We start from the raw sequence: 27,863 nt of genomic DNA, 5'->3' as shown, positions 1-27,863 counted from the left end.
AAATAAAAAGAAAAGAATGGTGCAAACAAATGATAAAAGCTGAAATGCGAATTGAGCCGTGCGAGATTATGTACGAGATACAACCTTGATCGAAAGATGGTTTCCTCTTAGGTTTGACACGTTTAACGGTCACAGATTCTTCATCGTACTCTATCGGTTTTTCTTTCTTCAGACCCAATTGCACTTCTTCCTCGCCTTCTTCAAACACTGAGTATTTGCGCGAAGGTCTGCGTTTCAGAGGAACGTTGTAACTCTCAGATTCGTCGTCGTCGTATGGGAGTTCTTCGGCGTCACTTCCTTCGTCTATGATTTCTTCAATTGCTGGACCGTCATCTTCGATCTCTCTTGTGATCTTGAAGGATTCACCTACACTTTCCTCACTGTATGTCATGGGTTTCGTTTTCTTCAATTTAACTTTTCCTGACATAGATATTTCTTCTTCGGCGTACGAATCGAGCGATATTTTGAATTCTTGTTCTACATCTTCTAGAGTTTTGGTAACTTTTGGTCGGAATGTGACGTTTTCTACTTCGGTATATTCGGGAATGTCTGGTCTGGAAGGTTTCCTGATTTTCTTCAATTTCTTGATGGTTATTGATTGTTCTTCGTGCTCCTCTATTGATGGTACTCGTGGAGGTGGCCCCTTCTTCTTGATCGTAAATTCTTCAACAACATCTTCCGTTGGTTGTTCCACTTCTTTTTTGACTGTGAATTCAGCTTCAGTTTCGTCCTCTTCTTTCTTAGGAGGTACTTTCTTCTTGATGGTGAATTCTTCTTCTACCACCGGTTCTTCTTCTTCCTCAGGTTCTGCAGGCTTTTTGATAGTCATTTCGACGGCTGGTTCCTCTTGAGGTTTGTCCTTCTTCTTTTTCTTTCTTGTGACCTTAACTTCTTCTGTCGTTGTTGTTTCCTCTTCCACCGGTTCTGGCTTCTTTGTAATTGTTATTTCAGCTTCCGGTTCTTCAGGCGGCTGTTCGGGTTCTTTTGGTTTCTTTTTGATCACAACTTGTTCAACCGTTGCTTCTTCTTCTTCTTTCTTTGGTTCTGGCTCCTTTTTGATTGTGATTTCCGCTGCCGGTTCTTCCGGAGGTTGTTTGGGTTCTTTTCGTTTCTTTTTTACTACAACTTTTTGAATCGTTGCCTCTTCTTCTTCCTTTTGTGGTTCCGGCTCCTTTTTAATCGTAATTTCCGCTTCCGGTTCTTCGGGTGGCTGTTCTGGTTCTTTTGGCTTCTTTTTGATTATGACTTGTTCAACGGTTGCTTCTTCTTCTTCTTTCTTTGGTTCTGGCTCCTTTTTGATTGTGATTTCCGCTGCCGGTTCTTCCGGAGGTTGTTTGGGTTCTTTCCGTTTCTTTTTGACTACAACTTTTTGAATCGTCGCCTCTTCTTCTTCCTTTTGTGGTTCTGGCTCCTTTTTAATCGTAATTTCTGCTTCCGGTTCTTCGGGTGGCTGTTCTGGTTCTTTTGGCTTCTTTTTGATTATGACTTGTTCAACCGTTGTTTCTTCTTCTTCTTTTTGTGGTTCTGGCTCCTTTTTGATTGTGATTTCCGCTGCCGGTTCTTCCGGAGGTTGTTTGGGTTCTTTTCGTTTCTTTTTGACTACAACTTTTTGAATCGTCGCCTCTTCTTCTTCCTTTTGTGGTTCCGGCTCCTTTTTAATCGTAATTTCTGCTTCCGGTTCTTCGGGTGGCTGTTCTGGTTCTTTTGGCTTCTTTTTGATTATGACTTGTTCAACCGTTGTTTCTTCTTCTTCTTTTTGTGGTTCTGGTTCCTTTTTGATTGTAATTTCCGCTGCCGGTTCTTCGGGTGGCTGTTTGGGTTCTTTTCGCTTCTTTTTGACTACAACTTTTTGAATCGTTGTTTCTTCTTCTTCCTGTTTCGGTTCTGGTTCCTTTTTAATAGTAATTTCTGCTGCCGGTTCTTCTACAGGTTCTTTTGGTACTTTTGGTTTTTTCTTAATCACAACTTGCTGAACTGTCTCCTCTTCGGTCACTGTTGGTTCTGGTTTCTTTGGAATTGTTATTTCAGCAACCGGTTCTTCTTCTGGTTCAATTTCTTTTGGTTTCTTCTTAATTACGACTACTTGTTCGACAGGTGCTTCTTCTTCTTTTTCCGGTTCTTTAGTTATAGTCACTTCAACCGGTTTCTCTTCTTCGGGTTCCTTGGGCTCCTTCTTCTTCTTTCTCTTAATAGTTACCTTATCAGCTGCCTTATCTTCGGCTTTCTGGGGTTCTTCTTTTTTGATTTCGACTTGAGCTTCAGGTTCCTCTTTCTCCGGCTTTTTGAACGGTTTCAGTGTAATTTGTTCAGGTTCCTCCTCCGGTTTATCTTTATGTGGTATTCTAAATTTGACATCTTCTTCCTCTTCAGGTTCTTTCTTTTTGGGAACTCCTTTTATAATCTTGATTTTGTCCTCTTCGGGAGTGGGTTTTTCCTTCTTCTGTCTTTCATATTTTGATTTTTCTTCTTCTGGAACCTCTTTTTCAGGTTTTTCAAATTCTGGTTTTTCAAATTCTATTTTTTCCGGTTCTTCACGCTCATAGTCTGTCGGTGTAAATTCGATCTTATCCTTCTTTTCTTTTGGTTCTTTCTTGACCTTTTTGACTACTTCTTCTTCTTTCACTTTAGGTGTCTTTGCCTCAGGTACTTCTTCTTCCTTAACTTTTTCCGGAACCTTTCTCAATTTTATTGATTCGTCTTCGTCTTCAGGTTTTTTCGGTACTTGGCCCTTGCCAATTTTCAACGGTTCCTTTTCTTCTTTTTCCTCTTCCTTTGGTTTCTTCGGTTTCTTTTCAAGTTTAAATGCTTCATCTACCTTGTCGAGCTCTTTACTTTTCAGTGCCTCAAATTCAAGATCGAGTTTTTCCAATTCCTGCAGTGTCTTATCCTGATCTTTAAGCTTCCTTCGTTTTGTCTTAATAACCTTTTCTGCTTCTTTGATGTTTCTAGAAATCTGGCCTTGATCTCGGACGACCTTCTCTAGTTGCGTAATGACAGGTTTACTTTCAGCTTCATCGGCAGGAGGAAATTCAACGTGAACTATTCTGCTCTTCAGTCGTGGCAACTTTGCAGCTTTTGGTTCTGGTTTTCTAATCACTCTTGGTTTCTTTGGTTTCACTTCAGCCGGTTTTGGTTCTTCTTCCTTCTCTTTAGGCTTTGGTTTAGGTTTCTCTTCAACAGGAGCCGGTTCTTCTACTTTTGGTTCAACTGGTTTAGGTTTCTCTTCCTCAGGTTTCTTTTCTTCCTCTACAGGGCTAGGAATCTCTTCTTGAGGCTCCTCAACTGTAGGTTCTTCAGGTACTTTCTCTTCTTCCGGTTTTGGTTTTTTAATCTTTTTGATTATTTTCCTAGTTCTAGTTTTCGCATCCTTTTCTTCTTCCACTTTTTCTTCCGGAACTTCTTCAGGTTTTTCTTCTACTACCTCTTCAGGCTTTTCTTCTGGAACTTCTTCAGTTATAGGTTCTTCCTTTACAGGCTCTGGTATTTCTTCTACAGGTTCCGGTACCTCTTCTTCTGGTTTTTCTTCCTCAACAACCTCCGCTTCATCTGGAGAAGGTACTTCTTTTGGTTTCGGTTTTTTCACCTTCTTTATTATCTTTCTAACTGTCGTTTTCTTTTGTTCATCAGGTACAATTTCCGCTTCTACTTCTACAGGTTTTTCCTTAGGCATTTCTCCAGCTTCAGGTTTTATCACTTTCACCACTTCTGTAGGTTCTTCCGGTTTTTCATGTGGTATCGGTTTAAGTTTAATTTCTTCTACAACTTCTTCAGGTGGTGGTTTTTGCTTATATTTCAGTTTTATGTCAGGCACTTCTTCTTCCTCCTTTGGTTTCGGTTTACCCAGTTCCAGTTTTTGCTCAATCGTTTCAGGTTCAGGTTTTACCTTCTTTTTCTTAAGCACCTTTGGCTTTTCCTTCTCTTCAATTTCTTTAACCGGTTCTTCTTCTTCCGTAGGTTCATATTTTAATTTTTCTGGTTCTTCCCTATCGACATCGTAAGGCTTGAAAGGTTCCAATTTGGGTTCCTCCTTCTCTTCTTTTTCCGGTTTCGGCTTTTCTATTTCTTTAACCTTCGGTTTCTTCAATTCCACTGTAACTTCTTCTTCCTTAGGTTTTTGCGGCACCTTCTTCAGCGAAACTGTTTCTTCATCGTCAATCTTCTCCGGAACCTTACCTTTACCAAGTTTAATTTTAACTACTTGTTCTTCAGGTTTCTCTTCCTTTTCTTTTGGTTTCCTCTCATATTTGAAGAGATCGTCCACTTTATCTAGTTCCTTCTTTTTCAGTTCTTCCATTTCTAAATCAAGCTTCTCCAGGTGCGTTAAATCTATATCGCTTTCCTTTATCTTGACTGGTTTCTTCTTTTTAACTTTCTTCGCCTCCTCGACATTTCTCGATATAACAGCATTGTCTCGGTAAACCGGCTCCAAAGTAGTGATTTTAGGTTTCTGTTCTAATTCTTCTATCGGTGGGAACGTCACATGCACGATCCTGCTCTTCAGCATCGGCTTACGAACCTTCTCCTTCTCCGGTTCTTTTTGAACTACTTTCCGTTTCTTCAGTTTAATATCAGCCAAGTTAATAGGTTGGCTTTCCGGTTCCTTGATCTTAGCATGCTGAAGTGGCGGTACAGGTGTTTGTTCCATCACTATAGGTTCCGGTTTCTCCTTCCTGCGGGCTTCAGGTCGTTTCTTAAAGGCGTCATCGACCTTTTCGAGTTCTGCCTTCCTCAGTTCTTCCACTTCTAAATCTAGTTGTTTTAATTTTTCAGTTTCGACAACCTTCTTCTTCTTCCTTTTCACCTTCTGTGCTTCTTCTACATTTCTAGATAAGACACCGTTTTCTCTGTAGATTGGCTCGAGAGTAGTGACAATCGGCTTCTGTTCTGTTTCTGTTAGAGGTGGGAACGTCACGTGAGTAATTCTACTCTTCAGCATTGGCTTCTGCACCTTAACTTTATCAACTTCCTTCTTTTCCGGCACTTTGGCCTTTCGCAATTTAATTTCGGCAAAGTTAACCGCTTGTTCTTGTTCGGTAATCTTTGAAAATTGAGGTTTTTGAGGAGTTTTCTTGACGATCGACATACGTTTTGGTTTCTCTTTGGCTTCAGGTTTTTGCTCTTCCTCCGGCTTGACTTCTTCAACTTGTTCCTCGACTTCTTTCTTTTCTTCCTCATGTTTAACTTTCTTCTTTTTAGTTTTCACCGGCTTCGCAGGTTTCTCCTCTTCAGCTGGTTTTTCAGGTTCGGGAACAGGTTCGACTTCAGGTAGTTTTTCTTCTTCCTTTGGTACTACCACTTCCACAGGTTCCGGTACTTTTTCTTCGATCTCAGGTGTAACTTCCTCCTCTATTTCAGGTTCCTTTTCTTCTGGTTCTTCAACTTCAGCTTCCTCCACCTTGTCGCCGACTTTAGCTTTTGGTTTTTTGACAATAATCTTCCTCTTCTTTTTGGTTTTATCTTTGTCTTCAGGTGGCTTGAACTCGATTTCGTCTTTTTCAAAGTCGTGCGAAGGAACGGCATCCAACTTCATGGGCATGTCTTTCTCGATTTTCTTAGGTTCTTCTGGTTCTTCAGGTTTCTTGAAAGGCTTCAGTTTGATTTGTTCCGGTTCTTCTTCCGGCTTAGGCTTCTGTTTGGCTTTAAATGATACATCTTCCGTTTCTTCCACGGGCTTAGGTTTAGGTACACCTTTCTTAAGAGTAACTTCTTCAACTTCCGGTTCTGGTTTTTCTTTCTTTTCTTTAGGAACCTTAACCTTTTTCTTCTCAGGCTTTTCTTTCTCTGGTTTCTCAAGCTCGAACTTTTCTCGTTCTATTTTCTCTGATTCCTCTTTATCGATATCGTAAGGCTTGAATTTAATCCTCTCTCCTTCTTCTTCCTCTTTCTCTATTTTCTCCGGCTTCTTTTCTTCCTCTTTCTTCTTAGGCTTTTTCACAGGCTCGAGCTTCTCTTCTTCTATTTTTTCCGGAACTTTCCTCAATTTAATCTGTTCTTCTTCTTCTTCTTCTTTCGGTACTTTACCCACTCCAATCTTCAAAGGTTTCGGTTCATCCTTCGAAACAGATTTCTTTCTCGGTTGTTTCTCGAATTTGTATTGATCGTCAACCTTTTCCAGCTCTGTCTTCTTCAACTCATCCATTTCAAGATCCAGTTTCTCCAAGTCTTTGAACTCTTTGTCGAAGTTCTTCAGCCTACGTTTCTTGGTCTTGGGAGCACTTGCTGCTTCTTTGAGATTTCTAGAGATGATGCCATTATCTCTATAAACTGGTTCTAGTTCCTTGATGGCCGGAAATTGTTCTTTTTCGGTTTCTGGAGGGAAGGCGTTGAACGTTATGCGACTTTTCAGTCTCATCTTTGGCACCTTGGTTGTTGGAATATCTTTCTTAGCAGGAGCTTTAGGTTTACGCAATTTGACTTCGGCAAAGTGTTGTGGAAGGTCCTTAATTGGAACGATCTTGGATTTGCTGGGTTGTTCTTGCTCCACATGCTCGATGGACATAAGAACGGATTTCTGTTTTGACAAACGGGTCTTCTTTGGTTCTTCTGGTACTGGTTTTTCCTCTTCCACTGCAGGTTCTTCGACCGGTTTTTCCTCAGTTTTAACTTTCTTAACAATCCTCCTCTTCTTCTTTTCATCAGGAACTGGTTTTTCTTCCGGAACCTCCTCCACTTCTTCAACCGGTTTTTCTTCCTCGACAACGGGCTCCTCTACCGGTTTCTCCTCAGGCTTAACCTTCTTGACCACCTTCCTTTTCTTCTTTTCCTCAGGAGCTGGTTTTTCTTCCGGAACTGGTTCTTCAATTGCTTTCTCTTCTTCGACCGGTTTTTCTTCTTCGGGAACATGTTCAATGGATACAATCTCCTCAACAACTGCTTCTTGGAATTGTATATCGTGCGTTTTAACTTTTCTGATTTTCCTGACCTTCTTTTCAGTATCGGTGATCTCTGTGGTTACTTCTTCAGGGACTGCCTCTTCTTCGTCGGCGACTTCTTCAATCAAAGGCTTCTCTTCTGATGGTTTCTTCACTTTGGGCTTCTTAACCTTCTTCTTTTCTTTAGGGGCTTCTTCTTCTGGTTGATAACCTTCGATGGGTTTTTGAGTTTCGACAGTTTCCACAATTACTGGTTCCTTAATTTCCGTCACCAATCTTCCTTTAGCGGTTTCTGTCGTGTCAGTTATTTCACCTAAAATATTTATTTTAATGAAGGAGGTTACCTCAATGGGTTCATCTTAAAGTAATGTATTTGTTACTCATGTTTCTAAAGTATTGAGAGATTAAGTATTGAAAGTGTTGGTAATAAAGTATGTATTTCTTACCTAGTGGTGTTTCTGTTGTATGTTCTAGCGTGTGTACTTCTGTTATGGTTTTTGTGGTTGTGTGAGGTGTCAGTCTAGGAGTTATACGTTGTGGTATACCAGGTGTTTGATCGAAGTCTGTGACAGTTTCAAGTTTCAGTGGTTCTGTGAAATTGTTGTCGGAAGTGTAAATATTTACAGTTACTTTTGGTAATTTATCGTCTTCTTGTACAGTTATTACTTCGGTGATTTGAGCTTCACCGTCTTTCTCCCGCTTGGTGATCTGCTTCTTAACCTTCTTCTTTTTAATCTTACCATCGACCAATTCTTCGGTGACTTCGACTTTTTCCGGAAGCTCTTCAGCAGGTTTAAGTTCGATGAACTTGGGAAGTTCATCCGGAACCATTTCTACGATTGTGATTGTAGTTTGTGGTTCTTCATCACCTTCTTGGGTGGTTTCAATGTGTGTTATTTCTTCAACTGGACCTGTTTGTTTCTTTATTACTTTCTTTTGGGTAACTTTTTTAGAGGGTTCGCCTTGCTTTGTCGTTACTTCGGTAACGGTTACTTCTTCAGGGTATTCGACTATGGTGGGTTTGATCTTTTTAGGTTTCTTCTGATCTGGTTCGTACGGTTTTAACATCTCTTCAACCATTGGCTCAATGGTGGAAGTGTCATGCAAAATTGTAGTGACAGTAGTTTGAGGTTCTTTGTCGTCTTCCTCGATGGTAACAATTTCTGTAATTTGTTGCTTACCGTCTTTGACATCCTTTTTGATCACGCGTTTCTTCGTTTTTACTTTCTTCGTTTTACCGTCTACGATTTTTTCTTCGACGTCGACTTTTTCCAACTCTTCGACAGGTTTAGATTCGGCGATTTCAGGAATTACATCTGAAACAATTTCTTCAATTGTGACAGTGGTTTCAGTTGGTTTGTCTTCTTCTTCTGTGGTTTCTATTTTGGTAATCTCTTGTATGGGACCGACCTGCTTCTTAATAACTCTCTTTGTAGTCACTTTTTCAGTCGGTCCTCTTTCTGTAATAACTTCAGTAATTTTGACTTCTTCAGGTAGTTCCACGATTGTGGGTTGCACCTTTTTCTTCTTTTTCTTTTCAGGTTCCAACGGTTTCACGGTTTCTTCTAGAGGTTCAGCAGAGGAAACTTCATGTAATTTAGTTTTTATAGTTGTTTTAGGTTTCTTATCGTCTTCTTGCACAGTGGTAATCTCTGTTATTTCAGGTTTACCATCGACCTCTTTGGTGATGGTTCGTTTCTTTATTTTCTTTACTTTCACCTTATCGCCTACTTTTTCTTCAACTACTTCAACCTTTTCCTCTTCTTGTATAGGTTGAACCTCAATTACTTCAGGAATCTCGTCGGCGATTACTTCTTCAACTGTAACAGTAATTTCCGGTTCTTTCCCTTCTTCTTCGGCCGTTTCGATCTTGGTAATTTCTTGAATTGGACCAATTTGTTTTTTGATTACTCTCTTTTTGGTAACTCTTTGCACTGGTCCTTCTTTTGTTATTACTTCTGTTACTTTAACTTCTTCAGGTAATTCAACTACAGTTGGTTTGATTTTCTTAGGTTTTCCCTTTTCAGGTTCAAATGAAAAGAATGATTCTTGTTCTAGTGGACCTTCAGAAGAAATGTCATGAATCAGAGTAGTAACTGTAGTTTTAGGCTTTTTATCCTCTTCTTCAATAGTCACGATCTCTGTAATTTCTTGCTTACCATCTTTATCTTTCTTCACGACGCGTTTCTTAATCTTTTTCTTCTGTATTTTACCACCAACTACTTCTTCGATCACATCTACCTTTTCAGGTAGTTCCTCAATGACAGTAGCTTCAGCTTCTTCTGGAAGTTCTTCTGCTATAAATTCTTCAACAGTGACTGTCGTTTCAGGTTCTTTACCTTCTTCCTCCGCAGTTTCAATCTTGGTTACTTCCTGGATAGGACCAATTTGTTTTTTGATAACTTTCTTTGTTACCTTTCTCTTTGCAGGTAACCCTTCTTCTGTTTCCACTTCAGTTATCTTAACCTCTTCGGGTAATTCTACGATTGTTGGTTTAATCTTCTTCGGTTTAATTTTTTCTGGTTTCAGTGGTTCTGAAACTTCTTCTTCCAAAGGTTCTACAGAGGAAGCGTCATGAATCAAAGTGGTAACAGTAGTTTGAGGTTCCTTATCATCCTCTTCGATTGTTACAATTTCTGTAATTTGTTGTTTGCCATCTTCCTCTTTTTTGAGGACTCGTTTCTTGATTTTCTTTCTCTTTATCTGTCCACCGACAACTTCCTCAATTACGTCAACCTTCTCTGGGAATTCCTGCACCGGCTTCGCTTCCTCAATTGGAAGCGGTTCATCGGCAATAATTTCTTCAATTGTAACAGTGGTTTGAGGTTCTTCACCTTCTTCTTCAGCTGTTTCAATCCTTGTAATCTCCTGTATCGGACCGATTTGCTTTTTGATAACTTTCTTAGTAATTTTCTTCTTAGCTGGCTTGCCTTCTTTTGTAGTCACTTCTGTGACTTCAACTTCTGGCAGCTCAACTACAGTTGGCGTAATTTTCTTTGGTTTCTTCTTTTCAGGTTCCTGAGGCTCTGTAGTTTCTTCTTCCAGAGGCTGAACTGTGGAAGTGTCATGAATCAATGTGGTAACACTGATTTGAGGTTTCTTATCATCTTCCTCAACAGTAACAATTTCTGTAATTTCTTGTTTGCCATCTTTCTCTTTTTTGATGACTCTCCTTTTAATTTTCTTTTTCTTTATCTGTCCATCGACTACTTCCTCAATCACGTCAACCTTCTCAGGGAATTCCTGCACCGGCTTCGCTTCCTCAATCGGAAGCGGTTCATCGGCAATAATTTCTTCAATTGTAACAGTGGTTTGAGGTTCTTCACCTTCTTCTTCAGCTGTTTCAATCCTTGTAATCTCTTGGATGGGACCGATTTGTTTCTTAATAACTTTCTTAGTAACAGTTTTCTTAATCGGTTTCCCTTCCTTTGTGGTCACTTCTGTGACTTCAACTTCTGGTAATTCTACTACAGAAGGTTTAATCTTCTTTGGTTTCTTTTTTTCAGGTTCTTGTGGTTCTGTAGTTTCTTCTTCCAGAGGCTGAACTGTGGAAGTGTCATGAATCAATGTAGTAACACTAATTTGAGGTTTCTTATCATCTTCTTCAACAGTAACAATTTCTGTAATTTCTTGTTTGCCATCTTTCTCTTTTTTGATGACTCTCCTTTTAATTTTCTTTTTCTTTATCTGTCCATCGACTACTTCCTCAATCACGTCAACCTTCTCTGGGAATTCTTGCACCGACTTAGCTTCCTCAATCGGAAGCGGTTCATCGGCAATAATTTCTTCAATTGTAACAGTGGTTTGAGGTTCTTCACCTTCTTCTTCAGCCGTTTCAATCCTTGTAATCTCCTGTATCGGACCGATTTGCTTTTTGATAACTTTCTTAGTGATTTTCTTCTTAGCTGGCTTGCCTTCTTTTGTAGTCACTTCTGTGACTTCAACTTCTGGCAGCTCAACTACAGTTGGCGTAATTTTCTTTCGTTTCTTCTTTTCAGGTTCCTCAGGCTCTGTAGTTTCTTCTTCCAGAGGCTGAACTGTGGAAGTGTCGTGAATCAACGTAGTAACACTGATTTGAGGTTTCTTATCGTCCTCCTCAACAGTAACAATTTCTGTAATTTCTTGTTTGCCATCTTTCTCTTTTTTGATGACTCTCCTTTTAATTTTCTTTTTCTTTATCTGTCCATCGACAACTTCCTCGATCACGTCAACCTTCTCTGGGAATTCCTGCACCGACTTAGCCTCCTCAACCGGAAGCGGTTCATCGGCAATAATTTCTTCAATTGTAACAGTGGTTTGAGGTTCTTCACCTTCTTCTTCAGCCGTTTCAATCCTTGTAATCTCCTGTATCGGACCGGTTTGTTTCTTAATAACTTTCGTGGTAACAGTTTTCTTAACCGGTTTGCCTTTTTTTGTTACAACCTCTGTAACTTGAATCTCCGGTAACTCGACAACAGATTGCTTAATTTTCTTTGGTTTCTTCTTTTCAGGTTCGTGTGGTTCAATTATCTCCTCTTCAAGAGGCTGAACCGTGGAAGTATCATGTACCATTGTAGTAACAGTAACTTGAGGTTTCTTATCATCCTCCTCAACGGTAACAATTTCCGTAATTTCTTGTTTTCCATCTTCCTCTTTTTTGATTACGCGTTTCTTGATTTTCTTCGTTTTTACTACACCTTTAACAATTTCCTCAACAACGTCGACTTTTTCTGGCAACTCTGTGACTGGTTGCAACTCTTCTGTTACAGTTGGTTCGTCTGCGATAATTTCTTCAACTGTAACAGTAACTTCTGGTTCTTCACCTTCTTCTTGTTTGGTTTCAATTTTAGTAATTTCCTGAATCGGTCCAATTTGCTTTTTGATAACCTTCTTAGTCACCGTTTTCTTAACCGGTTTTCCTTCTTTAGTTGTCACTTCAGTGACTTTCACTTCCGGCATTTCGACTATAGTAGGTTTAATTTTCTTTGGTTTCTTCTGTTTTGGCTCGTGTGGTTCAGTTATTTCTTCTTCTAAAGGTTGCACCATTGAAGTATCATGAATCAACGTAGTAACAGTGGTTTGAGGTGCCTTATCGTCCTCCTCAACAGTCACAATTTCAGTGATTTCTTGTTTTCCATCTTTATCAGATTTGAGGACGCGCCTTTTGATCTTCTTTGTCTTCACTTTGCCTCTCACCACCTCCTCAATAACATCAACTTTTTCAGGTAGTTCCTCCACAGGTTTAGCTTCCTCAAGAGCGAGCGGCTCATCGGCAATCATTTCCTCAATTGTAACAGTGGTTTCCGGTTCTTTACCTTCTACTTCCGCAGTCTGAATCGTGGTAATTTCCTGCACGCCATCTACCTGTTTTTTAATTTTTCTAGTTTTGACAACTTTCTTCACCGGACCTTTCTTCGTTTTCACTTCTGTAACTGTTACTTCTTCAGGCAGTTCAACAATAACAGGTTTTGTTTGTTTTGGTTTCTTCTTTTCAGGCTCAAACGGTTTAGCAGCTTCTTCTTCGATAATTGAGACATCGTGTAACTTCGTTACAACAGTCTTCGGTTTTTTATCATCTTCCTGAATTGTAACAATTTCTGTTACTTCAGGTTTACCATCAACAATCTTCTTAATAGTGCGTTTCTTAATTTTCTTTGTTTTTATTTTGTCTCCTACTTTCTCGCGCACTACTTCAACCTTTTCTTGTTCTTCAATCGGTTGAGCTTCGACAATTTCTGGTAAATCGTCCGAAATCACTTCTTCTACTGTAACCGTGGTTTCAGGTTCTTCTCCTTCTTCTTCGGTGGTTTCGATTCTCGTAATTTCCTGAATAGGACCGACCTGCTTTTTGATTACTCGCGTTTTAGTGACCTTTTTGGTGGGACCTTTCTTCGTTACTACTTCAGTAACTTTCACTTCTTCCGGTAATTCTACTATTGTAGGTTTAACTTTCTTCTTAGGTTTCTTTTCAGGTTCGAATTGTGACACACTTTCTTGTTTCAGTGGTTCCACAAAAGAAGTGTCAGGGATTATCGTCGTCACAACCACTTCCGGTTTTTTACCCTCTTCTTCAGTAGTTACAATTTGCGTAATTTCCTGTTGCCCATCTTCATTCTCCTTCTTTATTACCTTCTTCTTAATCTTCTTTCGTACCACTTTACCCCGAACCACTTCTTCCACTACTTCCACTTTTTCGGGTAGCTCTTCAACAGGTTTAGCTTCAGCAATTTCTGGAATCTCGTCCGCTATTATTTCTTCAACTGTAACAGTCGTCTCAGGTTCTTTGCCTTCCTCTTCAGCTGTTTCTATTCTAGTTATTTCCTGAATTGGACCGACTTGCTTTTTGATGGTCCTCACTTTCTTAGTAACAGTTTTAGATGGACCTTTCTTCGATTTTATTTCCGTCACTGTAACTTCTTCCGGCAATTCTACAATCGTAGGAGTGACTTTCTTCGGTTTTCGCTTTGCAGGTTCTAGAGGTTTCGTAGTTTCTTCTTCTAGAGGTTCAGTAGAAGCGATTTCATGTACAACTGTCGTAACACTGACTTGAGGCTGTTTATCATCTTCTTCAGTAGTAACAATTTCGGTGATTTCTTGCTTGCCGTCAACATCTTTTTTGACAACTCGCTTTTTGATTTTCTTCCTCTTAATCACCCCTCTAACTTCCTCCTCAATTGTAACCTCTTTCTCAGGCAGTTCCTTGATAGGTTGGGCCTCAGCTATTTCAGGAATCTCATCCGCAATAATTTCTTCAATCGTGACTGTACTTTCAGGTTCTTCTCCCTCGATTTCCTCAGTTTCAATCTTTGTAATCTCCTGCATAGGACCCATTTGTTTTTTGATGACTCGCCTCTTTTTAATTTTCTTCTTTCTGCGCTCTTCAGTAATTTCAGTTTCTTCAGGGAATTCTACTGTAACAGTGCTAGAAGAATCTGGTACTACGGTGGTGGCCGTAATTTCAGGTTTTTCATCTTCTTCTTCCACTGAGACAATTTCTGTGAGTTCCTTTTGACCATCTTCGTCTTTCTTGAAGACACGTTTCCTGATTTTCCTCTTCTTTATTTTACCTCTGATCACTTCCTCAATTTCTTCAACTTTCTCTGGGAGTTCTTCAATTATCACTCCCTCAGTAAATTCAGGAAGTTCTTCAGTTAAGACTTCCTGGACAGTGACAGTTGTTTTTGGTTCCTCTCCTTCTATTTCTTCAGTTTCAATATTTATGATTTCTTCAATCGGACCAACACGTTTCTTGATAATCCTCTTTTTAATTACTTTCTTTACAGATTTCCCCTTTTCGGTTGTGACCTCACTTACTTTAACCTCCTCCGGTAACTCTATTATTATTATTGGAATAACTCTTTCCTCAGTTTTCACAGGTTCCACAGATTCTTCTTCTAATGGTTCAACAGTTGTGATTATAGTTACTTCTGGCTTTTTATCTTCCTCTTGTACAGTAATTATTTCAGTAATTTCCTGTTTATCACCCAAATCTCGCTTAAGTACCCTCGTCTTCACCCTCTTCTTTTTAGGCTTTTTATCCACTATTTCCTCAATGACCTCCTCCTTTTCAGGAACTTCTTCAACGTACGATACTTTCGGTACCTGGAATTTGATTTTATCTGATAGTTTGACTGGAGTAACTTCATCTTTTGAATCTTTCTTCCACGGTTTCAATTTTATAGTTTCAGGTTCTTCTTCAGGTTTAGGTTTCTGTTTGTATTTCAGTTTGATATCTTTCTCTTCTTCCTCCGGTTTCTCTTTTGGTTTACCTTTGATCAATTTAATCTCTTCTTCTTCAGGTTTAGGTTTTTCTTTCTTTTTAGGTTTATATTTACCTTTCTTTTTCTCTTTGTCTTCTTCCTCTTTCTCATCTTCAACCTTTGTAGGTTTCTCTAATTCAATCTCAGGTGCGTCGATATCGTACGGTTTAAACTTAATACCCTCATCATCTGCCTCCGGTTTTTCAGGTTTAATTTTTTGTTCAGGTTTTGGTTCAGGTTTAGCTTTCTTTGGTTTATCGGGTACTTCCTCTCCAGGTTTTTCGGGTACCTTTTTCAATTTAACGGTTTCTATTTCGTTGTCATCAACAGGAACTTTACCCTTACCGATTTTGAGTTTGTCAGGTTTTTCTTCTTCTTCGGGAGCAGGTTTAGGTTTCCTTTCGTATTTATCTTTAGGTTTGTCCTTTTTACTTTTAGGTTTCTCTGGTAATTCTGTATCTTCTGGAGTTTCTAAATCGGGAATGAACTGTTCTATGTCTTTAACTTTGAACCTTTTCTTTTTGAGAACCTCCTCAGCATCTTTCACGTTTCTCGAAAGTTCACCGTGATCTTTGAGGTCACGTTTACGTTGAGTAATAACAGGCTTTTGTTCTTCTTGTCCTTCCGGAGGGAACGTTACACGTACAATTCTACTGGTGAGGCGAACTTTAGGGAATTTGGCAGTTTTAGGTGCCCTTTTTGGTGCGGCCTTCGGCTTCTTCAATTGACTAAGAAGAGGTATCTCTTCCTTAGTAACCACTTTCACCTTAGTCGGTTCCATTTTGATAATTTCAAGTTTCATAGGTACAGGTTTTTCCCTTGTCCCTTTATCATCCGCTTTAGGTTTCTCCTTTTTAACCTTTTTGACCTTCTTCTCTTTTGGCGGATATTCTTTCACAGTCACCGTTTGTTCCGGTTCTTTGTCATCTTCCAACACTGTAACAATTTCAGTCGCCTCGATCTTCGGACCTACTTTTTTCAACAAGGTCTTCTTCTTTGTAATTTTTTTCTTAGGAACCTTATCAGTGGTACTAATTTCTATAACCTCAACGTCTTCAGGTAGTTCTGTTATGGACACCCCAGGCTCTTGGTACGTTTCGTCATCTTTATCCACCTCCTCAGTGGTCACAACTATCTCAGGTTTCTCTCCTTCAGTCTCAGTTGTTAGAATTTTGGTAATTTCTAGTTTGTCACCCTTCTTCTTTTTGATTGTACGTTTCTTAACTGTTTTTTGTACTGGGATCCCCTTTTTATCGACTTCCTCAACTTGTATCACTTCCTCTGGTAACTCCTCGAGCGTACTAAATTCGGGAACCTCGATAATTTCTCCTTCTGGAAGCTCAGGTAATTGGTGAGCCAAAGCTTTCTTTATAAGCTCACTTTTGATCATATCCAGAACATCTCCCTCAGGTTCTTCTTTTTTCTCTGCCAAAGTTGGCACAAAGAGAATTTTTTCTTTTGGTTCTTCTTCTTTAGGTTTCTTAACTTTCTTAACTTTCTTCTTTTTAGGCTCTACAGCTGCTTCAGTCTCCTCAACTGTTACAGTAGTTTTAGGTTCCTTTCCTTCTTCCTCCACTGTTACAATATGGGTTTTCTCCTCTTTGTCACCTTTTTGTTTTCTGATTACTCGAGTTTTAATTTTCTGTTTCTTAATTTTACCATCGGGTGTTGTAGTTTCCACTATTTGAACTTCCTGTGGTAGTTCCTCCATGAAAACTGATTCCAGCGGTTTCAACGGTTCTTCTGTTATTTCTTCAGGTACTTCAATTTCTTCCACTGTTACAGTAGTTTCAGTCGGCTTCCCTTCTTCTTCAACAGTCACGATTTGCGTGTCTTCCTGTTTGCTGCCTCTGCGTTTTCTGATTTTCCTAATTTTGACAGTTTTCTTTTTAGGTTTACCCTCTTTGGTTACCGTTTCAGTTACTTTGACTTCAGTCGGAAGTTCTTCAATGTAAGTAGCTTCTTGCGGTAATAATTCAGCAATTTCTTGGACTTCTTCAGGTACATCTATTTCTTCGATGCATACGGTATACTGCGGTTTCTTTCCTTCTTCTTCGACTGTTACAATTTCAGTGTTTTCCTGTTTGCTACCCTTACGCTTACGTATTTTTCTTGTTTTCACTATTTTTCTCTTAGGTTTACCTTCTTTGGTCACAGTTTCGGTCACTTGCACTTCTTCAGGTAACTCCTCAAGATACACAGCTTCTTCTGGTTTGATTTCTGGTATCTCTTGGACTAATTCAGGAATTTCCGTTTCTTCCACAGTTACAGTAGTCGTTGGCTTTTTACCTTCTTCTTCCACTGTTACAATTTGAGTATCTTCCTGTTTACTGCCTTTACGTTTACGCAATCTTCGCACTTTCACTACTTTTCTAGTTGGTTTTCCGTCTTTACCGACAATTTCTGTTACTTTAACTTCCGTCGGAAGTTCTTCAATGAGCACAGGTTTTTCAGGTAACGGTTCGACTTCTTCAGGAAGGATTATTTCTTCCACAGTTACAGTAGTCGTAGGTTTCTTACCTTCTTCTTCCACTGTTACAATTTTTGTTGTTTCTTCTTTATTACCAACACGACGTTTTAGTTTTTTGACTATGGTTTTCTTAGGCTTACCTTCTGTACTTACCGTTTCTGTAACCGTGACTTCCACGGGTAATTCTTCAATTGGCTTTTTAGGTTTCTTCTTCTCTACGATTGCTGGAACTTCCTCAACTGTGATTGTAGTTTCAGATGGTTTACCTTCTTCTTCCACTGTTACAATACTAGTTTTTTCTTCTTTTTGACCTTTGCGTTTCTTGATTTTCCGTACTATTGTTTTTTGACGCTTACCTTCTTTCGTTATGGCTTCAGTTACTTCCACTTCAGCAGGTAATTCTTCTACATAATCAGGAGTTTCATACTTGACAGCAGGTATTTCTTCTAATTCTTCTGGTACTTCGATTTCTTCGATTGAAACAGTTGTTTTAGGTTTCTTACCCACTTCTTCCACCGTTACAATTTCAGTCTTTTCGACTTTACTTCCTCTACGTTTTTTAATCTTCTTTATTGTGGTCTTCTTAGGTTTACCCGTTTTATCAATTGTTTCAGTCACTTGTATTTCAGTTGACACTTTTTCAGGTTGAAGTTCTTCTGGTATTTCGAATTCCTCTACCGAAACGGTCGTTTTAGGTTTTTTACCTTCTTCTTCTACAGTTACTACTTCTGTTTTTTCTTCTTTGTCACCTTTACGCCGTCTGATTTTCTTTATTGTAGTTTTTCTAGGCTTACCTTCCTTCGTTATGGTTTCACTTACCTGTATTTCCACTGGCAATTTTTCCGTGTAATCTGGTTCTTCAGGTTTTATTTCAGGTATTTCCTCTACTTCTTCTGGAACCTCCTCGACGGAAACCGTAGTTTTAGGCTTTTTGCCTTCTTCCTCTACTGTCACAATTTCTGTTTTTTCCACCTTACCACCCTTGCGTCTGCGAATCTTTTTAACAGTTGTTTTCTTAGGCTTACCCTCCTTCGTTACCGTTTCAGTCACCTGAATTTCAGCAGGCAACTCGATAACGTGGTCCACTTCCTCAGGTTCGATCTTCTCAACCTCTAACTCTTCTGCTATTTCGAAATCTTCAACAATAACTGTCGTTTTTGGTTTCTTCCCTTCTTCTTCTACTGTCACAGTTTCGGTCTTTACCTCTTTACCATCTTTACGTTTCTTAATTTTCTTTGTGATTGTTCTCTTGGGCTTACCTTCCTTGGTGACAGTTTCCACTACGTGTATTTCAGTGGAGACTGTTTCAGGCTTAAATTCAGGTATTTCTCCTAGTTTTTCTGGCATTTCGATTTCTTCAACCAAAACAGTGATTTCAGGTTTTTTACCTTCTTCTTCCACTCTTGTCACTTTGGTCTCTTCAATTTTGCCCTCTTTGCGCCTTTTGATTTTCTTCACTATTTTTCTTGTAGGTTTACCCTCGGGCGTTACTGTTTCAGTGACCTGTATTTCTACAGGTAACTCTTCCACATAACGTGGTTCTTCAAGTTTGACGGCAGGAATCTCTTCTAATTCTTCGGGAGCTTCAATTTCTTCGATCGAAACGGTTGTCACGGGTTTCTGGTCCACTTCTTCTACTGTTACGATTTGCGTGCGTTCTTCTTTGTCGCCTTTGCGTCTCTTCATCTTTCTGATGGTGGTTTTCTTGGGTTTACCTGTTACCGATATGGTCTCGATGACCTGTACTTCGGCTGGTAAATCTTCAACATAATCTGCTTTTTGTGGTTCGATTTCTGGTAGCTCTTCGGGTACTTCAAATTCTTCAACAGAAACTGTTGTTTTTGATGGTTTACCCTCTTCTTCTACGGTCACAATCTTTGTTTGTTCTTCTTTACCACCTTTACGCTTCTTTATCTTCTTTACAACGGTTTTTGTAGGTTTACCTTCTATTGTGACTGTCTGGACTACTTCAGTTTCAGTCGAAACTTTCTCTACCTCAAACTCGGGAATTTCCTCGACTGGTTCTTCAACTGGAATTTCTTCAACTGTCATTGTTGTTTTAGGTGCTTCACCTTCTTCTTCAACTGTCACGACTTCAGTTATCTTCTCTTTAGCGCCCTTGCGTTTCTTCATCTTCTTTACTGTGGTTTTCACTGCTTTGCCTGTATCAGTTACAGTTTCAGTCACGTAGGTTTCAGTAGATTCTTCCGCCGATTTGAGTTCAGGTAGTTTGTGTTCTAAAGCTTTCTTCAGAAGTTCAGTTTGAATCATCTCTATAACGTCTCCTTCTGGCTCATCCTCTTTCTCTGCCAGGGTGGGCACAAACAGTACTTTTTCTGGTTCTTCCTGTTCTTTAGGTTTCTTCACTTTCTTAACCTTCTTTTTGGGTTCTTTAGGTGTTTCTTCTACGATTTCAGGTACATCAGTCTCTTCAACTGCAACTGTTGTTTTAGGTTCTTTACCTTCTTCTTCGACTGTCACAATTTCCGTCTTCTCTTCCTTGCCTCCTTTGCGTTTTCTGATTTTCTTAACTGTCGTCTTTGTAGGTTTGCCTTCTTCACTAATAGTTTCAGTTACATGAGTTTCTGTAGAAACACTTTCAGGTTTAAATTCCGGTAATTCTTGTACTTCTTCGGGAACCTCAACTTCTTCGATTGTGACTGTTGTTGTTGGTTTTTTGCCTTCCTCTTCAACCGTTATAATTTTAGTTTGTTCTTCTTTGCCACCTTTGCGCTTCTTGATCTTCTTAACGATAGTTTTTTGTACCTTGCCCTCCTGAGTTACACTTTCAGACACTTTAGTTTCTGTAGACACTGTTTCAGGTTTAAAGTCAGGAATTTCCTCCAGTTGTTCTGGTACTTCGACTTCCTCAACTGAAACCGTGGTTTGAGGTTCTTGACCTTCTTCTTCGATGGTAACAATTTCTGTCCTTTCTTCTTTGCCAGCTTTACGCTTTTTGATTTTCTTTACGATAGTCTTAGTAGATTTACCTTCCTCAGTTACGCCTTCAGTGACGAATGTTTCAGTCGATACTTTTTCTGGTTTAAATTCTGGTATTTCCATTGTTGTTTCTTCTACCGGTGTTTCTTCTACCGTAACTGTTACAAAAGGCTTTTTACCTTCTTCTTCAACAGTAACAATTTCAGTTTGTTCTTCTTTTCCACCTTTACGCTTTTTAATCTTCTTGATCGTCGTCTTTTTAGGTTTACCTTTATCAGTTATAGTTTCAGTGACGTGAGTTTCTGTAGAAACAGATTCAGGTTTTAATTCCGTTATTTCTTCTGTTGGTTCTTGAACTGGTATTTCTTCGATGGTCACTGTTTCCACAGGTTTCTTACCCTCTTCTTCAACTGTTACTATCTGAGTCTGTTCTTCCTTAGCCCCTTTGCGCTTTTTAATTTTCTTTATGATCGTCTTCTTCCGTTTACCTTCGTCTGTGATGCTTTCGGTAACGGAGGTTTCAACAGATTCCTGTTCCGGTTTTCTTTCAGGCAATTCGTGTCCGAGAACTTTCTTTAATAGTTCAGTTTGTATCATTCCCAGTACGTCTCCCTCTTGTTCTTTCTTTTTCTGAGCTATTAAAGGAACGAACAAAATATTTTCAGGTTGTTCTTGTTCTTCTTTAGGTTTCTTCGGTTTTTTAACTTTTTTCTTCGGTTCCTTTGGTTCAGGTTTCACTTCTTCTGGCACATTAACCTCCTCTACAGTAACTGTGGTCGTAGGTTCTTTACCTTGCTCCTCTACAGTCACTATTTCAGTTCGTTCCTCTTTATCACCTTTGCGTTTCTTAATTTTCTTTACGATTTTCTTTGTAGGTTTGCCTTCTTCACTAATAGTTTCAGTTACGTGAGTCTCAGTAGAAACAGTTTCAGGCATAAGTTCAGGTATTTCTTCTACTGATTCTTCAATCGGTATTTCCTCAATGGTGACTGTTTCAACTGGCCTCTTACCCTCCTCTTCAACTGTTACTATTTGAGTTTGTTCTTCCTTGCCTCCTCTGCGCTTTTTAATTTTCTTTATAATTGTTTTCTTCTTTTTACCTTCGTCAGTAACACTTTCTGTGACCTGGGTTTCTGTAGAAACAGCTTCAGGTTTAAATTCAATAGTTTGTTCTGTAGGTTCTTCTAAAGGTATTTCTTCAAAAGTGACTGTTTCTACAGGCTTCTTACCTTCTTCTTCGACTGTTACAATTTGAGTTTGCTCCTCTTTACCTCCTTTGCGCTTTTTAATCTTCTTTATGATTGTTTTCTTTTTCTTACCCTCATCAGTAACACTTTCAGTAACTTGAGTTTCTGTGGAAACAGCTTCAGGTTTAAATTCAGGTAATTCTTCTATTGCTTCTTGGATTGGTATTTCTTCAATTGTGACTGTTTCAACCGGCCTTTTGCCTTCTTCTTCAACTGTTACAATTTGAGTTTGTTCCTCTTTACCGCCTTTGCGCTTTTTAATCTTCTTTATGATCGTTTTCTTTTTCTTACCCTCGTCAGTAACACTTTCAGTAACTTGCGTTTCTGTAGAAACAGCTTCAGGTTTAAATTCAGGTAATTCTTCTATTGCTTCTTGGATTGGTATTTCTTCAATTGTGACTGTTTCAACCGGCCTTTTGCCTTCTTCTTCAACTGTTACAATTTGAGTTTGTTCCTCTTTACCGCCTTTGCGCTTTTTAATCTTCTTTATGATCGTTTTCTTTTTCTTACCCTCGTCAGTAACACTTTCAGTAACTTGCGTTTCTGTGGAAACAGCTTCAGGTTTAAATTCAGGTAATTCTTCTATTGCTTCTTGGATTGGTATTTCTTCAATTGTGACTGTTTCAACCGGCCTTTTGCCTTCTTCTTCAACTGTTACAATTTGAGTTTGTTCCTCTTTACCGCCTTTGCGCTTTTTAATCTTCTTTATGATCGTTTTCTTTTTTTTACCCTCGTCAGTAACACTTTCAGTAACTTGCGTTTCTGTAGAAACAGCTTCAGGTTTAAATTCAGGTATTTCTTCTATTGCTTCTTGGATTGGTATTTCTTCAATTGTGACTGTTTCAACCGGCCTTTTGCCTTCTTCTTCAACTGTTACAATTTGAGTTTGTTCCTCTTTACCGCCTTTGCGCTTTTTAATCTTCTTTATGATCGTTTTCTTTTTTTTACCCTCGTCAGTAACACTTTCAGTAACTTGCGTTTCTGTAGAAACAGCTTCAGGTTTAAATTCAGGTATTTCTTCTATTGCTTCTTGGATTGGTATTTCTTCAATTGTGACTGTTTCAACCGGCCTTTTGCCTTCTTCTTCAACTGTTACAATTTGAGTTTGTTCCTCTTTACCGCCTTTGCGCTTTTTAATCTTCTTTATGATCGTTTTCTTTTTCTTACCCTCGTCAGTAACACTTTCAGTAACTTGAGTTTCTGTGGAAACTGCTTCAGGTTTAAATTCAGGTATTTCTTCTATTGCTTCTTGGATTGGTATTTCTTCAATTGTGACTGTTTGAACAGGTCTTTTGCCTTCTTCTTCAACCGTTACAATTTGAGTTTGTTCCTCTTTACCTCCTTTGCGCTTTTTAATCTTCTTTATGATTGTTTTCTTTTTCTTACCCTCATCAGTAACACTTTCAGTAACTTGAGTTTCTGTGGAGACTGCTTCAGGTTTAAATTCAGGAATTTCTTCTATTGCTTCTTGTATTGGTATTTCTTTAACTGTGACTGTTTCAACAGGTCTTTTGCCTTCTTCTTCGACTGTTACAATTTGAGTTTGTTCTTCTTTACCTCCTTTGCGCTTTTTAATCTTCTTTATGATTGTTTTCTTTTTCTTACCCTCATCAGTAACACTTTCAGTAACTTGAGTTTCTGTGGAAACTGCTTCAGGTTTAAATTCAGGAATTTCTTCTATTGCTTCTTGGATTGGTATTTCTTCAATTGTAACTGTTTCAACCGGTCTTTTGCCTTCTTCTTCGACTGTTACAATTTGAGTTTGCTCCTCTTTACCTCCTTTACGCTTTTTAATCTTCTTTATGATCGTTTTCTTTTTCTTACCCTCGTCAGTAACACTTTCAGTTACTTGAGTTTCCGTGGAAACTGCTTCAGGTTTAAATTCAGGAATTTCTTCTATTGCTTCTTGGATTGGTATTTCTTCAATTGTGACTGTTTCAACCGGTCTTTTGCCTTCTTCTTCGACTGTTACAATTTGGGTTTGCTCCTCTTTACCCCCTTTGCGCTTTTTAATTTTCTTTATTATGGTTTTCTTTTTCTTACCCTCATCAGTAACACTTTCAGTTACTTGAGTTTCTGTGGAAACTGCTTCAGGTTTAAACTCAGGTATCTCTTCTATTGCTTCTTGTATTGGTATTTCTTCAATAGTGACTGTTTCTACTGGCTTTTTACCCTCTTCTTCAACAGTTACAATTTGAGTTTGTTCTTCTTTACCCCCTTTACGCTTTTTAATTTTCTTTATAATAATTTTCTTTTTCTTACCCTCGTCAGTAACACTTTCAGTTACTTGAGTTTCTGTGGAAACTGGTTCAGGTTTAAATTCGGGTATTTCTTCTATTGCTTCTTGTATCGGTATTTCCTGAATAGTTACTGTTTCCACAGGCTTTTTACCTTCTTCTTCGACCGTTACAATTTGAGTTTGTTCCTCTTTACCTCCTTTGCGCTTTTTAATCTTCTTTATGATCGTTTTCTTTTTCTTACCCTCATCAGTAACACTTTCAGTAACTTGCGTTTCTGTAGAAACAGCTTCAGGTTTAAATTCAGGTATTTCTTCTATTGCTTCTTGGATTGGTATTTCTTCAATAGTGACTGTTTCAACAGGTCTTTTGCCCTCTTCTTCAACAGTTACAATTTGAGTTTGTTCTTCTTTACCTCCTTTACGCTTTTTAATTTTCTTTATAATGGTTTTCTTTTTCTTACCTTCGTCAGTAACACTTTCAGTTACTTGAGTTTCGGTGGATACAGCCTCAGGTTTAAATTCGGTTATTTCTTCTATTGCTTCTTGAATAGGTATTTCTTCAATGGTAACTGTTTCAACAGGTCTTTTGCCTTCTTCTTCGACCGTTACAATTTGAGTTTGTTCTTCTTTACCTCCTTTGCGCTTTTTAATTTTCTTTATAATTGTCTTCTTTTTCTTACCCTCGTCAGTCACACTTTCAGTAACTTGAGTTTCCGTGGAAACAGCCTCAGGTTTAAATTCGGGTATTTCCTCTATTGCTTCTTGTATCGGTATTTCTTCAACAGTTACTGTTTCCACAGGCTTTTTACCTTCTTCTTCTACGGTGACAATTTGCGTTTGTTCTTCTTTACCTCCCTTGCGCTTTTTAATTTTCTTTATAATCGTCTTCTTTTTCTTACCCTCGTCAGTAACACTTTCAGTTACTTGAGTCTCTGTGGAAACTGCTTCAGGTTTAAATTCAGGTATTTCTTCTATTGCTTCTTGAATTGGTATTTCTTCAATGGTAACTGTTTCAACCGGTCTTTTACCTTCTTCTTCCACTGTTACAATCTGAGTTTGTTCCTCTTTACCTCCTTTACGCTTTTTAATCTTCTTTATTATTGTTTTCTTTTTCTTACCTTCGTCCGTAACACTTTCAGTAACGTGTGTTTCCGTAGAAACAGCCTCAGGTTTAAATTCAGGTATTTCTTCTATTGCTTCTTGTATCGGTATTTCCTCAATAGTTACTGTTTCCACAGGCTTCTTACCTTCTTCTTCTACTGTGACTATTTGCGTTTGTTCCTCTTTAGCCCCTTTGCGCTTTTTAATTTTCTTTATGATTGTTTTCTTTTTCTTACCTTCATCTGTAACGCTTTCAGTTACAGACGTTTCAACTGTTTCTTCTTGTGGCTTTCTTTCAGGCAATTCATGTCCAAGAGCTTTTATCAATAGTTCAGTTTGTATCATTCCCAGTACATCTCCTTCTTGTTCTTTCTTTTTCTGAGCTATTAAAGGAACAAACAATATATTTTCAGGTTGCTCTTGTTCCTCTTTAGGTTTCTTCGGTTTCTTAACCTTTTTCTTCGGCTCTGGCTTCACGTCTTCTATTTCTTCTGGCACACTAACCTCCTCCACAGTAACTGTAGTTGCAGGTTCTTTACCTTCCTCCTCCACAGTCACAATTTCAGTTCGTTCCTCTTTGTCACCTTTGCGTTTCTTAATTTTCTTTACAATTTTCTTGGTAGGTTTGCCCTCTTCACTAATAGTTTCCGTTACGTGAGTCTCAGTAGAAACAGTTTCAGGCTTAAGTTCTGTTATTTCTTCTACTGATTCTTCTATTGGTATTTCCTCAACGGTGACGGTTTCAACTGGCTTCTTACCCTCTTCTTCAACAGTCACAATTTGAGTTTGTTCTTCTTTGCCTCCTTTGCGCTTTTTAATTTTCTTTACAATAGTCTTAGTTGCTTTGCCTTTTTCATTAACACTTTCGGTAACAAATGTTTCAGTCGATATTTTTTCAGGTTTAAACTCCGGTATTTCTTCAATTGACTCTTCCACAGGAATTTCCTCAACTGTAACAGTCGTTTGAGGCTCCTCGCCTTCTTCTTCTTCAGTCACAATTTTTGTTTTCTCTTCTTTTCCACCTTTGCGTTTTCTTATCGTCTTTATTACCGTTTTCTTAGGTTTACCTCTTTTACCGATTGTCTCCACAACTTTAGTTTCAGTCGTTACCTGCTCGGGCTTAAAATCGGGTATTTCCTCAATTTCTTCTTCCGGTATTTCTATTTCTTGGACGGCAACGTTAACAACCGGTTGCTTTCCTTCTTCTTCAACAGTCACAATTTCAGTTTGTTCTTCTTTACGTCCCTTACGTTTCTTAATTTTCTTGATTGTAGTTTTGACAGCTTTACCTTCCTCTGTCACATCTTCAACTACTTCCGTTTGCGTAGAAACTCTTTCTGGTTTAAATTCTGGCAACTCTTCCACTTCTTCCAGAGGTACGTCTACTTCTTCCACCGAAACAGTCACTTGAGGCTCTTTACCTTGTTCCTCAACAGTAACAATTTCAGTTTTCTCGACTTTGTCACCTTTATGTTTTCGGATTTTCTTCACAGTTACTTTCTTTGACTTACCATCTACGGTTTTCGATTCAGTAACATGAACTTCAGTTGATACTTTCTCCGGTTGTAATTCAATTATTTCTAACGGTTCCAATTTATCTTCCTCGACAACCTCAGTCACAACCTCTCCCTTATCTCCTATGCGTTTCCTAATCTTTTTGATAATTTTCCTTTTACCCTTCACTTTAGTTTCTTCCACTTCTTCTTCTTTTGGTTCTTCAGGCTTCAATTCAATTTGTTCTAACGGTTCCACTTTGTCTTCTTCCACAACTTCAGTCACAATCTCTTCCTTATCGCCAACACGTCTTTTAATCTTCTTAACTATTTTCTTTCTACGCTTTTCTTCCTCCTTTGGTGCTTCAGGTTGCAGTTCGATTACTTCTAAAATTTCCGGTTGCAATTCAATTTCTTCCAACGGCTTTTCTTCTTCCATAACCTCAGTCACTACCTCTTCCTTACCTCCTCGCCTTTTAATTACCTTTCTAATGACCTTCTTTCTGCGCTTCTCAACTTCTTCCACCGGAACTTCAGTTTCTTCAATTGAAACAACTGTAGGGGCTTGGCCTTCTTCCTCTACCGTTACAATTTCCGTTTGTTCTTCTTTACCACCCCTGCGACGCCTGATTTTCTTCACAACTGTCTTCTTGATCTTACCTTCTTCTGTAGGTGTTTCGGTAACGTGAATTTCGGTCGGTAACTCTTCAACAAATTCAGGCTCTTCAGGTTTCACTTCCTCAACTGCTGGCAATTCTTCGACTGAAACTGTAACTTGCGGTTCTTTACCTTCTTCTTCAACAGTGACAATTTCCGTAGTTTCCTGTTTGTGGCCTTTGCGTTTTTTGAACACTTTACGTTTGACGATTTTGGTTTTGGTCTCACCATCTTGTGTTGTTGTCTTGACGATTTGTGTTTCGGTTGGTGTTTCTTCAATTTGTTCTGCTTCAGGTTGAACAAATTCAGGAATTTCTTCGATTTCTTCGGGCACTTCTATCTCTTCTATCGTGACAGTTGTTACAGGTTCCCGTCCTTCTTCTTCGACAGTTACAATTTCCGTATCTTCCTGTTTGCTACCTCTCCGCTTACGGATCTTTCTACGTTTGACAATCTTCTTTGTTATTTGACCACCTGTGGTTTCTTCCTCTACCACTTGTACTTCTTCCGGCAGTTCTCGAATGACGGGTTTCTCTTCTTCCACCACCTTCTCTTCTTCCCTAGTAACCTTCTTCTTCTTCTTGATTCTAACCGTTCTAGTTTCTGTTTCATCCACGACTTCTGGTTTGATTTCTACGACTTCGGGCCACTCTTCTGTGACTTCTTCGATGTTAGGACTTGCTTTGACCTTCTCTTCGGGCGCGATTTCATCGAGGACTTCCTCGATAATTACATCACCCTCTTCAGTTTGTTTGCCGCGCTTTTTGATAATAGTTTTTTTAGTCGTAATTTGGGTTATTTCATCACTATCTGGTACAGATTTAAATTTGGTAATGATTTCGTGTGTTTCCTCTGTGGTGCGCTTGGGTGTGTCATCTTTTTGGATAACTGATGTGTGTTGCTCTGCAATTTGGGTCAGAGCTGTGGTTTGTGTAACTCTGGCTCGTGTTTTGTGTGGTTCTGTTTCATCCAACGGACCTGTAATTGTAAGGCGTGTTTACATACAAGAAAAACATTTTTGGCGCAATGTTCGTGTCAAGTGTTTCGTGTTGGCAATGTGTAAAATGGTGATGGTGCGAGATGTTAGAGGGTTTTAAACGCTTCT

The 27,863-nt window shown here is 38.9% G+C and overlaps 1 protein-coding gene across 1 annotated transcript in view; it reads right to left on the bottom strand.

Annotated features, from left to right (window-relative positions):
• The window catches only part of LOC138124270 (titin-like), a 146,172-nt gene that overhangs the window by 4,895 nt on the left and 113,414 nt on the right, over positions 1–27,863 (bottom strand). The window contains exons 56-57 of the mRNA XM_069039261.1: positions 7,319–27,736; positions 85–7,185 (exon numbers count right to left, since the gene is read on the bottom strand). Of these exons, the coding sequence (XP_068895362.1) occupies positions 85–7,185; positions 7,319–27,736 (27,519 nt within the window). The remainder of the gene's footprint in view (positions 1–84; positions 7,186–7,318; positions 27,737–27,863) is intronic.

This window comes from Tenebrio molitor, chromosome 1 (genome assembly GCF_963966145.1).
Source record: "Tenebrio molitor chromosome 1, icTenMoli1.1, whole genome shotgun sequence".
Lineage (NCBI taxonomy): Eukaryota > Metazoa > Arthropoda > Insecta > Coleoptera > Tenebrionidae > Tenebrio > Tenebrio molitor.
This window is presented reverse-complemented; position numbering and strand designations above follow the sequence as displayed.